Source organism: Microtus oregoni, unplaced genomic scaffold (assembly GCF_018167655.1).
Source record: "Microtus oregoni isolate MIOR12 unplaced genomic scaffold, Mior012 000015F_ref0000493, whole genome shotgun sequence".
Classification (NCBI taxonomy): Eukaryota; Metazoa; Chordata; class Mammalia; order Rodentia; family Cricetidae; genus Microtus; species Microtus oregoni.
Genome location: NW_024543074.1, coordinates 16,811,509 through 16,824,376, shown reverse-complemented (window position 1 = coordinate 16,824,376; position 12,868 = coordinate 16,811,509). Strand labels below are relative to the sequence as shown.

Genomic DNA, 12,868 nt, shown 5'->3' with positions numbered 1-12,868 from the left:
TCCCCCTTAGGACCTTAGGATCCTTGCCCGCTTCCTTTTACTTCAGTGAAAGCAAGACCACTCCATTCACGCTTGTGGTCAGTCTGCTATGACTGCTCTCCATCCCCTGCCCCTTCCCGCCCAGCTTCATTCACTCGCTGGCAGCAGTGGCTGGAAAAAGTACCCAATTCCAACCCGCAGCTTCTCTCTTCTACTTCCTGGAAACCTCCTAGGGCCCTGCACTTACTCAGCAGATTCAATCTTCCACTTTTCCTCACTCACACGAAGGATGATGCTACCCCCTGGGGACCAGGCTCCCAGCCTGACTCCGCCCCCCTGACTTAACAACAATAAAAGGCTGAGGCAGAGCTGCCAGAAGAGCAGAGAGGCTGAGGCCAACCCAGAGCCTGCCAATTCTCTCTGAAGCCAGCTCTCTCTTCCTCCACCATGCAGGTCTCTGCAAGAACGCTTCTGTGCCTACTGCTCACAGTTGCTGCCTGCAGCATCCATGTGCTAGCCCAGCCAGGTAAGACCCCAGCTTCTTTCTCCTCATGGTGTATTACCCCATCTTGGACTGTCATGGGCCATCATCATAGTGTAGTCTCACCTGAACAGAAAATCCCCCCCCCCCCCCATACACCAAGGTAAGACAGCTGAGAGAAGGGCAAAGAGCCAGCCCAATTATGCAGGGGCTTCTGGGAAAAGGTCAACCTAGAGTTCTAATCCTTCTAAGATCTACATTTGGAATCACATCTTCATGTGGCTTCTGTCCTCAGTATTTGAGAATACAGGTGACCAAATAGGGGCCTGGGTTGATGTGTTTCTCCAGATTGGCGGGGGGGGGGGGCAGGGGAGAGAAGAGACCTGAGACCTCTGTTTCACGCAGTCCACCTTCCAGAGACAGAAGCTAGTGGGGGGGGGGGTGTACTAAAGATGCTCAGGATCAGAGGTAGATTTCAGGAGCCTAGAATAAGGTCGCCAGGCCATTTCCTTGGACTCTGGTTATTTGATATCTTATCTCTTTCTAATGACAGTTCCCAGAGTCACCTTGTTTTAATGACACCCCTTTATCCAAGATTGTGAACTTTCTTTAAAGCACACATCTCTGAGTCAGTGTATCAGTGATCACATGCCCACTCTGACCTATCTGGGTTGCCATCCACTCCTGCTGAAACTGCCTGTTCCTCATGGTCCTCCTCTTTTCTGAGGCCAGAAGCATCCCTCTTGTCCTAACGTGCCCCCCTCTCTGGTTTCTTCTCCAGATGCAGTTAACTCCCCTCTCACCTGCTGCTTCTCATTCACCCTCAAGAAGATCCCAGAGAGGAGGCTGGAGAGCTACAAAAGAATCACCAGCAGCAAGTGTCCCAAAGAAGCTGTGATGTGAGTGACACCTACTAGCCTTCCCTGGTCCAAAGTTCTTCCTCAAAAGCAAGGGGTGGTCCTCGTAAACTTCCAGTCACTCACACACTCAGACCCAATATCAGATAATTTCCAATGAGAAAAGTGCAGCCAAGAAGGAAAGAGCAATTCCCAACAGCACTGTCTAGAGGGATGCTCTTCAGAGCACCCCAATTTCATGAGCTTATCTTGGAAAACCTGCAGGCCCCTCAAAGTCCCCCTTCCTACCTGCCTTCCTCCTTTAGCCCTGCAAAGTCCTTCCATGCTCAGCCACTGAACTTCATCTGACTGTGTCTTCTCTCTTTCCACAGTTTCATCACCAAGCTCAAGAAAGAGATCTGTGCTGACCCCAAGCAAGCCTGGGTCCAGGCATACATGAATAAACTGGACCAGAACCAAGCTAGATCGGAAACGACAACTGTGTCTAAAATTGTGTCTTCTGTAAGATCTTCAGCACCTTTGAATGCTAACTTGACCCATGGACCTGCAGTTAATGCATCGACTACTCCCTTTCCCGCAGCAAGCTCAAGAACCTCTGTGAGAGTGACCAGCCCAACAGTGAACTAGTGTGACCTGAATGTGGTGCTCTAAGTAATGTTAAACTTATTTAACTTATTGATGTCTCGATATCCCCTCCCCTGAATACTAGGATTTCTTGGATACAAGATGTGGTTCCATTGTTTTCCCTCTGAGGACCCTGTTTCTACACTTTCAAATGTTATGAGAGATGCATTTTGCAAAGATGGATGGAAAAACTTTGTGTTTGAGATTCCAGGGCATTGTTTAAAATATTATTATGGAAATAGATATTTCTAATTATTAAGAGAAATAAATTATTTTTGTACACAATCTGGCTTTGGGTGTTTTCTTGAGGGAAAGTTGCAAAGCAGGGCGTGTTTAAGTTTGGAGGACAGCACAGGTGGGACACATATTGTGGAGGAATGGCAGAATGAATGGCCCAGTCTTTTGTACTGGATGGTCTCATTTGAGTGTCATAGACGCTTTAAAACAGGGCCCAATCAGCCATGCTAGGACCATTGTTCGGGTCCCCAGTATTGCTTCTCAGTCACCTGCTTGACAAAAGCTCCAGTCCACACCTGCCATGTGTTCCAATTGCCCTTTACTGGGATGCATCACTTCTATCTCTAACTCTCCCACTTGACTCCCTAACTGGGTAGGCAACACAGGCACTGGGGGATGGAGAGGGGACTTAACCACCTTCTATAAGAAGTTTATCTTAAGGCTTCATAGAGAGAGGAAGACACAAACTTATCCTTGATAATGATCAGAGTTTTTCCAGAAAAGCACAGATACATCAAGAAAAAGAAAGGCAGCCGGGCGGTGGTGGCGCACGCCTTTAATCCCAGCACTCGGGAGGCAGAGGCAGCCAGATTTCTGGGAGTTCGAGGCCAGCCTGGTCTACAAGAGCTAGTTCCAGGACAGGCACCAAAGCTACAGAGAAACCCTGTCTCGAAAAACCAAAAAAAAAAAAAAAAAAAAAAGAAAAAAGAAAAAAGAAAAAGAAAGGCAGGTGGGGGAAAACAGAGGAAGGTAGAAAGGAGGATGCTATGTACATCAAAAGGTGAAGAGAAGAACAATCAAATGGGGCTATGTGTCTGTCAAGTTGTATCAAAGGGAGAAGGGAGAAAAAAAACAACAACAACCAGATAGGGTCACACGTATGTCACATGATGAGAATTTTTCAAGAGAAGCCTGAATACAGGGTTTTGAGTGTAAAGGTGTGTGCATGGTACTGCCTCTGACCTCGTCCTTTAATGGAAACTCTTTGGTTCAATGAAGAGGGATGTGTCCCATTCAGAGGCTCGGGCTCAGGGAGAGCGTTGGAAAGTGCACCTTGATGGCTTCCTACAGACAGGAAGATGTGGAGAGAAGTGATAGACTGTGGCCCATCAATAGATGAGGAGTGAAGATGGGGTCCAAGGGACAACTCTGGAGAACAATGTGCTGGGCTGTGGGGAAAGGTGTTAGGTGCAGACCTCTCCTGAACTTGTCAATGGGGCAACTTCTCACAAACCCGAAAACATTTCTTCCCATTACCACCCTGAGGCCACACCTGGGAACCTAGGCTGTCCATTCAAACGGGAAGATTTTTCTCTCTCTGGATGTCCAGCTGAAATCTGTGGCACGGGACGTTTGGACACAGACAGCCTCTCTCCATGAGGGACGGTGAGCATCTTTTGCTGGGAAATCAGCTCTTATGGTGCTCACCTTCTCCATCTGGTGGGGAGAAAGATATTGTCAAACAAGACCCAGCAGTGCCTTTGGCAGCATGCAAGGCTGGGAAGACTGCCTAACAGGAAAGACACTTGGGTGGACATAGACTCGGTCACTAGGGATCAATGGAGTCTATCAATTCAGTGGGGTGGGGGGTGTTGCAGAGATAAGCACGGGCCGAGATTCCCTTCTGATGGAGAATCCTGTCTCCTGGTAAGTTTTCATTTTGCAGCTCAGAGTTGGAGCATATCTGAGCCAGGCCAGACTTTCTGGCTGAAACTGAGGGTTTCCTTCAGAGCTCTAAGGGCTGTAATACTCAGACAGCAAACAATCTGTAGGTTTTGTTGTATGTAGTTCACAGACCCTACATTCCAGAGGTTCAACGGTCCTCAGTGTTGATTAACAGTCAGAAAAGAAATTTTAAATCAGAGTGGAGGCAAAGAGGAAATAAAGAGGAAATGAGTAGCTTATAGAACAAGGGGTCTCTGATGCCAGGCTGACTGGCTGAGAGGAGGAAAGGGAAAGGGGATGGGGGCACATGCACCTACTCCCTCCATAGCCCAATAGCCTGCTTCTGCCGCATTTGCAAGCCCTATCTGCTCATTTTTATGAAATATTGGCTTGTTTTCTTTTTTCTCGAAGCAAGCAGGAGTTCCTTGGTCCTTGCACAATGGAGCTGAGCACAAAGCATTGGCGTGCTTAGGCACTTAAGGAAGCCAAGTAGGATGCGTTCATTTCCCGTTGCTGCCAGCATTTTATTCCAGAATGTCTTTGTCCTTTCCCATCATTCTCAGGCTTCCAGTCTCTGTTTATTGCTCAATCCCAGAGCCATTTCTATGATTTATTATAGCAGCACCCTGCCCCAGGTATCACACTCTGTATTAGTCTCTGAATGCCACTAACAAATCAACATACACCCGAAGGCTTAGAACAGCCAAACACATTAGCAAACAGTTGGATTGTTAACTCTACACTGGGCCAGTCTAGTTGCAGTCCCTTAAAGAATTTACTGTTTACAACTTCTAGAAACCACTTTTGGAGTCTTTCTCTGTCTCTCCGTCCCTCTGTCTCGCTCACTCTCCTCCTTTTATTCCCCCATCCCTCCTTCTGTGAGCATCTCTCTGCTTCTCCACAGGTTTTGCTGTTGTTTCAGCTTTATTAGACAGAGGCTCATACTGTGGCTACCTGTTATGTAGCACAGTTTAGCCTTGAACTCATGGCAATCCTCCTGCCTCAGACTGTCCAGTTCTAGGGTAATAGGCATGCACCACCACACCCAGCTGTAATCCTGTCTCTCTAACCTTCTGACCTTTCTGCGTTCATATTTGTGATTGTCCTGAATACATCTTCACAGCCAAGATGATCTGTCTCAGGGTCTTCACATCAGTGACATCCACAAACCCCTTTGCAAGGTCAGGTAGGACATGCACAGGCTCTAGATGCTAGTGTCCTAGCGCTCGGAAGAAAGGGCTGCCCTTTAGACCGCATGCCTAGGGACCAGACAAAGGCTTATACTCTGTAGCTGGGCACAGTATTTGAAAGTTTGTCTGGTTCGCTAAGAAGGTGGTCAAATAGCCTTGTGGGTGTTATGTTTTGTCTGGCACTGTATAGGTAAAGTACAGCAGGTGCTTCTAAGTGAACAGTACGTGATACTTTATCTTGACTGTCCACGTGTTGTGATTGAGAGATACTTAAGAGGTCAGTGGAGCCCCCTTCTGCATGTGCCCAGGAAGGTGTCGAGATGACGGGAGCTTGGGATAGCAACTAGCAGAAACTCACCCTAAGTATGGTGGCAGCCTCTAACTAGCCAGAGGTCCAGACAGAAAGGGAGGCAGGGGAAGCAAACAGCATGACCAAACTCCACTCCAGGGGACCTCAGGCACCACTCTCTTCAGCCTGCAGTACAGGCTCACACCGGTGGCTCTCCCTGCAGCTTCAGACTGAAGCAGCATCACTGGCCCCTGTTTTCCTGAAGTGCCCAGCTTTGTGGACTGAGCAGCTCCTGGGTTGCTCGCTCTCCAGCACACGGATGCTCATTGGGGGAATTACTCAGTCAACAGTTAGGAAGTCAACCTTTTATAATTACACACACACATATATGTGTGCATGCATATATATGTGCACATATATGTGTGGATGTATAACTATATATAATATACACATGGAGAGAGCCTTAGCTAATACATTGTGCTAATACTCACAAATTTCTTCTAAAATGAAAGCACATGGGCCAGCCAGATGGCTCACCAAGTAAAGGTACTTACCACCAGGCCTCAACACCTGAGTTCAACCCCTAGGAAGGAGGGAGAGAACCAATTTTTGCAAGTTGTTCTCTGACCTCCAAACATAAGGCATGGTGTGTGTGTGTGTGTGTGTGTGTGTGTGTGCGTGCACACAGCACATGTGAGCTGCAAAGCATATGTGGAGGTCAGAGGACAACTTTTGAGAGCTGGTTCTCTCCTTCTACCTAGTTGAGCAAGCATCTCTCGTTTCTGTCACTGCGGTATCTACTCTGTGCTAGATTACCTATGAGTTTCTGGGTGATTCTCCTATCTCCACTTTCCATCTCATCGTTGGAGTGCCCAGACTATAAATGAGTGTCACCATATCTGATTTTTGGTTCTGAGGATAGACCCTCAGGATTTCCAAAGATGTAAAACAAATACTTTTACCCACTGAGCCCTCACTCCAGCCTCTCGTGCAATGTCATGTAGATATTGCATAATGTTCAAATACACAACACACACACACACATGCTGAAACAATTGTCATCTTTAAATTGAAAACACTCAGAATCCATCCTTTCTTCTGGCCTTTTAAATATGCACAGAATTGATTAATTACAAATTAATAGCATATAATACACAAGCAGAACTCCTTTCTCCGATCCTTCTGTAACGGTGTCCACTGGTTGACTCGATGCCGCCCTCCCATCCCCCCGCCCCACCCAGTCTTTAGTAACCACCCTTCTACTTTCAGCTTTCACAAGGTCAACTTTCATGGCTCTCACATGAGGAAGATCACATGCGACTGGCTTTCCTGTGTCTGGCTTGTTGCATGTAACACGATGACATCCGGTTTCAGCCATTCCGTCAAAAGTGACAGGGCCCCACCCTTCGGTGGCTATTATTCTACTCTCTACTATTGCCATATCATCTTCATCTACGTATCAACTAGCACTAAGCTCCTTCCGTCTCTTGGCTGCTGTGGACAGTGCTGGGGTAAGCATGGAGCACAGGTGTCTCCCGACATACTCCTGTCCCTTTGGCAGCATACCCAGAAGAAGGATTGCCAGATCATATGTTAATTGTAACCTTTGATATTTTGGGGAGCTGCCACGCCTTTCCTGACAATGACTGCGCTAGTTTGCATTTCTGCCAACAGTTTCAAGGGACCCCTTTTCTCCGCACCCTTGCTAGCGCCATTTATTTTAGAATTTTTTTTTTTTTTTGGCAATTGCCCTTCTGACTGGAGGGAAGTGGTGTCTCACTGTGGTTTTGATTTGCATTTCCCTGATGTCTTTGTTTCTTTTTGTGTTGCGGTGACAAATACTCTGAAATACTCTGACAAGGCACTTAGGGCAGGAAAGGTTTCTCCTTGGTTTCATCAGGGCAGGGAAGACAAGGCGACAAGAACTTGAAGCAGCTGATCATGTCCCATCCCAAACAGGAAAGCAGAGAGTGGAGCATGGCTGCTGCTCAGCTCTGTCTCTCCACTCATACAATCCAAGGTCCTAGCCAGGGAATGGTGCCTCTCAGAGTGGGCAGGTCTTTCCCCTCCAATTAGCCTGACAAGGTCAAGATAATTCCCACATACATTCCCAGAGGTCCTCTGCCCAGATAGTTCTGGATACTGTTAGGCTGACAATTGACACTAACTATCATACTTCATGATCAGTAAAGTTGAGGTATCTTTTATTTATCTGTGGCTTTATTTGGGAGGTGACTTTTTTGTTAGACAGTTTACGTGTGTGGTGGAAGCACACCACCACAGATAAAATGGATTCTCCTATATTGATTTCCCATTCTATGGGTTAATTTGTTAACTCGGCTGATTGCCTCCTTTCCTAACCTTTATGTTTGATTTAAAAAAAAAAAAAACATGGTTGGTTCATTCTTGCCTTTATTTCCTATGCCTTGAGGTCTTATCCATAATCTCTGTGCCTAGTCCCACATCATGAAGCATCTCCTGTATGATTCCCTCTAGTCCCTTCATGTTTCAGGTCTCACATTTTATACCTTTAACCCATTTGAGTTGATTTTCATGTACTGCGAGAGCTGGGGTTTCCTTTTATCTTTCTGAAAGTGGATTTATGCCTTTCCCAGCAGCATTTGTTAAAGACTACCTTTTCTTGAGTGCATGGCCTCCCCAATTCTACTGAAAACCATATGGCGTAAAGGCATGGGGATGAAATTTTTTTTAAGATTTTGAGCAATAAAGGCTTTGGATAAAGTGGTTTAAAGAAGGGAGTTGGTTAGAAACTGGAGTTCTCATTCAAGCCTGTCAGCTTTGCCTTACAAGAGTTGTGGAGCAGGTGTGGGCGAAGCAAGGAAAGCAGCCAGAAAGGCACGGAGGGAGAGAGGAAGAGACATGACACACCTGTACCAGTAACTCAGAATAGCAAGGTTTTGTTTTTGTTTTTCTCCAGAAGAAATTATATGGCCAAGATAATCAGAAGCCCAGGGTTCTGTACCAGCTTTAAACCAGCTTCAGCCTTTTGTGAGCCAGCAAACAGCAGTGACGGCAACTAAAGGAAGGCATGTCCACCCAACTTCACCCCCAGTGTGGCCAGTGGGTGCAAAAGGACAAGCCAGAAGCCCATAGCTGATGGGTCTTGAAGGCATGATCAAGGATGCTTGTCATAAGAACAAGATCAAAGTCCTTGCCCCAGGAGCATCTTTCCTGGTACCTATCTGGAAGTACAAGAACTGCTGGGCACAGTCTCTCGTTGTTGGGTTTTAGGAGCACGTCTGTGTGAAGGCCAAAGGTCCAGTCATTGTTCTTCAAGCACTGACCACATTTTTTTTGAAACGGGGACTCTTGTTGAACCCAGAGTGCACTCATTGGGTCAGGCTGGCTGGCCAGAGGGTCCTAGAGATCTTCTTGTCTCTACCTCCTCCAAACTAAGACTTGAGGTGTGCTCACTCAACTCCTAGGTGAGTTCTGATGCTCAGACCCAGATTCTCATGCTTGCACGGCATGCTCTTTGCCAACCGAGTGCTCTCGCCAACCCCACTGCTGGAGTTTCTCGGTTTTGCTTTCCCAGCAAGTGTCTATTGTGCCTTATTCCTAGTACCCATTGCTTCCAAGTGAGTCGGAAACAGCTCAGTGGGTCATTGTTTGAAGAACAATCACCAGTTTGTACTGGGAATGAGAATATTCACTTTTTAAAGACCTCATCCTCCATTTAACTTTTAAAACAGGGGCAAAAAGACGAAACACAAAATTCACCATACCTCCTATCTTTAAGTATAGTTTATGGGATTAATGTTGACGTATCTAGCATCATTGAACAACAGGCCTCTTGGCCATTTTCGTCCTGTTAAATCCAAACTACCTCTCCTCACTAAACAACTTCCCATTCCCTTCTTTGCCCACTAATGTTTTAGCTTGTTGTTTTGTTTGTTTGACATTACTAAGATTGGAGCCAAGAGTCTTGTAGGTGCCAGGCTAATACTCTACCATTGAGCTTATAAGCACCAGTTTGGGTGGTGCCACACATCCTTAATCTCAGCACTCTGGAGGCAGAAGCAAGCAGATATCTGTGAGTTCAAGGCCAGCCTGGTCTACAGAGCAAGTTCCAGGACAGGTACCAAAGCTACAAAGAAACCCTGTATGGGAAAAAAAAAGTAAGCCAGTTCTTATTTTGATATAAGTACTATAATGGGGCAAAGCGATATCTCCTAATAATTTTGATTCAGATTTTTCTTTTCCTTCTTATTTATTTACATACAGAGGCTTGACATTGAACTCAGGGCCTCACACAAGCTTCCAATGACTAGCAATGTGGTATGTCCTTTTCTATGCTTGTCGCCTATCATCCGTAAGGAACATCCATTGATACTCTTTTCCCCTTTACAATTCAGATTTTTTTTATTTTGTTTTGGTTAGCTGCTGAGTTGTGGGAATTCTTTATATTAGCTGAAAGGTAACTTCCAACCTGTTGTCTGTCAGTGATATGATCTGTGAATGTGTTATTTCGATCCACAGGCTGGATCTCATATTACTGCTTGATTAGTGTTTAGGTTTGTGTCTTTGCTGTGAAGCCAGGGCAAGCACTCATGCCTAGCATGTTCTATGTCCCCAGACGCTGGACTTTTGACATGATGTATCACTCTGTAATGTAAATTGGCCCCAAACTCACAATCCTCCTCCCTTGGCCTCTCACATGCTGAGGGCTGGGATTAAAGGCATATGGCATTACACTCAGCTTGACTTCCCTATGTTCTTTTACTTAGAAAGGTTATTTCCATAGCTAATCAAATATTTGAAAACCACAAGATTCCAAGAGCCCGATGTGATGTGTCATTCTAAACGCCTCTGGATGGTATTTCTGGAAATGGAGCTCAGGCCCTTGCTCTTTCTAAACACTCTCTCTGCTTCTGCCTTATAGACGTGGTTCCATAGAGTGGTTTTTAAAACATGTCTGTAGGTTCCTTTGCCCCATCTTTCTAAGAAGTGTTTTTTATGGTCCTGGGGACTCGAAGGCATCATGTAAAATATATGGTCTTCACAGTGGGATGCAGAGAAAGAGGGAGAGGAAGAAACCAAAGAACATCTGCTCCACCATATAGCTATTTAAGTTCTTCCAGATGCCAGACTTGGAGGGGAGGCTTTGGGATGTTCCCCAGCCTCAACCATCATCTCCTTGCAAAGTAAAAGATCCTAAGCAAACCCTGCCTATCTGGGGCCAGTCAGCCTTCTTATCTGAGCCCAAATATAACCAAAAGCTATATTAGACACAAGGGTTTGGGGAATTCTTTCTCTTTTGGCTAACATTTTATTACTTTACTTTCCTCTGAGATTTGAAAAACTAACAGAACTGTCGTTTTTGTGCGTGCATTTTTAAATCTAGCCAAATATTTAGTGCCTGTTTCTGGACTTGAGGATTCTAAGGATGTTGGTCGAAGGAGGAAATGAGAACCCCTTGACTTGGTCATCCGTTTCCTTCTTCATTCTACAGTAACTATCTCCTTTTCTAGGATCCGAGCTGATAAGTGTACCCAGAATTCACAGTACAGCCTCTATCTGGAGAGAATCACTACCTCATTTTCCGTTATTGATATTAAATGGAAATAGGACAGCCTCAAATCACACCCTCCTGGATTCCATTCCAAATGAAGATCCCTCCCTATTTGCTGCCTATAAAAGAGGAGGTAGAACTGCCAGAAGACCAGAGGCCAGGCCAGCTCAGAATCTGCCAGCTCTTACTGAAGCCAGCTCTCCCGTTCTCCACCATGCAAGCCTCTGCAATCCTTCTGTGCTTGCTGCTCACAGTGGCTGCCTTCAGCATCCACATACAGGCTCAGCCAGGTAAGAATTGCCTTGCCTCCTTTCCCCCTGGGGCATGCTGCCCCTTCTCTGGGTTTTCACGAACCATTACAGAATGAGGGTTACTCATAGTTTCATCTCACTGCCTTTGCCAAAGGAAGACAATAGAAAGAGGGACATGAGGCCAGTCCAGGGTCAGAGGCAGGACTTGAATCTGATCCCTCCAGGACTCATTAGTAGAAACAAGATAGTTCCTGCACCAGCTACTTGTCCAGTAATGGGGCTCTGGGTCATCAAAGAGGGGTCTGGGGTGGGGTGTGTTCTCAAGTAGAAGAGGGAAGGGGAAGAGCACCAGGGTCTAGTGTTTGCTTCAGTCAGCCTAGCTTCCAGTGGCAGTGGTTCTACAAGATGTGTCTACAAGATGCTCACAACGAGACAAAAAGTTTTCTAACCCAAAAGGGGGACTTGTAACTGGTGTCGTCATACTCTAAGGAGCTGGGTCATTATCCAAATGCTTTCTAGTGACACCCAGAGTTGTCCTCAGCTCTTCTTGCCCCTGTTGACTGGTATAAAACCCAAAGAAGAGAGAAAGAATTGAGGGACATCCTAAAGAGCAGAGGTGTTATATTAGGAGTGGGCAACTTCTCCTTTGGTCTTTTCTTACCTCTCTGACTGCTTCCTACCATCCCATCAATTGTAAACAAGAAACCCAGAATCATCCACGAAGAACCTTTTCTTGTTCTTTCATTGTAGATGGGATCAATTCACCCACATGCTGCTATGTCAAGAAACCAAAGATCCCCATGAAGAATCTGGAGAGCTACAAAAAGATCACCAGTAGCCACTGTCCCTGGGAAGCTGTTATGTGAGTATGCACCCCATGCCTTCGTCCCTCAGGGCTAGGTCATTCCCAGAGGCAGTGGATAGGGCTAAACACTCGAAGCGTGGAGACTCTACTGCAAACTCAGATAACTTTCAATGGGCAAACTGAAGCTTGCCGCTCTCTTCAGAGCCACCAGTTCAAAACTTGCCTATCCAGCCAGGAGCCAGGGAGAGGAAGGGGTTTGCCTTTGGCCAGTGAGGACCGCATCTTTTCATTAAGCCCTTCCTTTGTCTTACCTTCTTCCTCCTCCATCCCTGGGGCAAGGTCATCAGTTTGGGGTAATGCACCAGGCAGGTACTCACAGTATAAGTCACATTCTCTCTAACAGAGCACTCTTCCCACAGCTTCAAGACCAAGAGGGGTATGGAGCTCTGTACTGATGCCCAACACCAGTGGGTCCAGGATGCCATGAAGTATTTGGACAAGAGAACCCAAACTCCAAAGCCTTGAAGTCTCTCGTCTGAACAGAAACCCAGGAGACAAGAAACAAGAAATCTGCCCCCTTGTCTTCTCTGAGAACTGTGATGAGATGGATGGATTCTGTCTCTAAGGGATAGTTGCTGTCTGTAGGAATGTGAAACAGCCACACTTAAAGAATTATCTCTAAGTTATTAATACTTTTATTTAATTTGCCATGTACTTTGGTGTGATTTGAATGTAGACACCTCCTGTCACTTTAATGTTGTATTACCATTTACTTTGCTCCAGTATTGTGAACAGACTTTGCAAGAATAGATGAAAAGATTGTATTTTAAAGTATTTAGGATAAAATCATGGTGTTATGATACTGTGGAATTTTTATATGTATGACCATTGAATTTTCATATAAAATATATTTTTGCATAAATACTGTCTTTGATGCTTTTTTTTAAAGGAACAAAG

General features: G+C 45.7%; 1 protein-coding gene across 3 annotated transcripts; it reads left to right on the top strand.

Moving 5' to 3' along the window:
• The first annotated feature begins 373 nt into the window (after nt 1-373).
• LOC121456609 (C-C motif chemokine 7-like) lies at nt 374-12,505 on the top strand. Of its 3 annotated transcripts, none has more exons than XM_041664917.1 (3): nt 374-505; nt 1,242-1,359; nt 12,331-12,505. In XM_041664917.1, the coding sequence occupies exons 1-3, from the start codon at nt 427-429 to the stop codon at nt 12,434-12,436; spliced, it is 303 nt and encodes a 100-aa protein (XP_041520851.1). In that variant the 5' UTR covers nt 374-426; the 3' UTR covers nt 12,437-12,505. The 3 variants fall into 3 exon arrangements, with proteins under 3 accessions (XP_041520851.1, XP_041520848.1, XP_041520849.1); XM_041664914.1 differs by lacking the exon at nt 12,331-12,505 and adding an exon at nt 1,689-2,220; XM_041664915.1 differs by lacking the exons at nt 374-505; nt 1,242-1,359 and adding exons at nt 11,032-11,145; nt 11,857-11,968.
• Nucleotides 12,506-12,868: the final 363 nt, after the last annotated feature.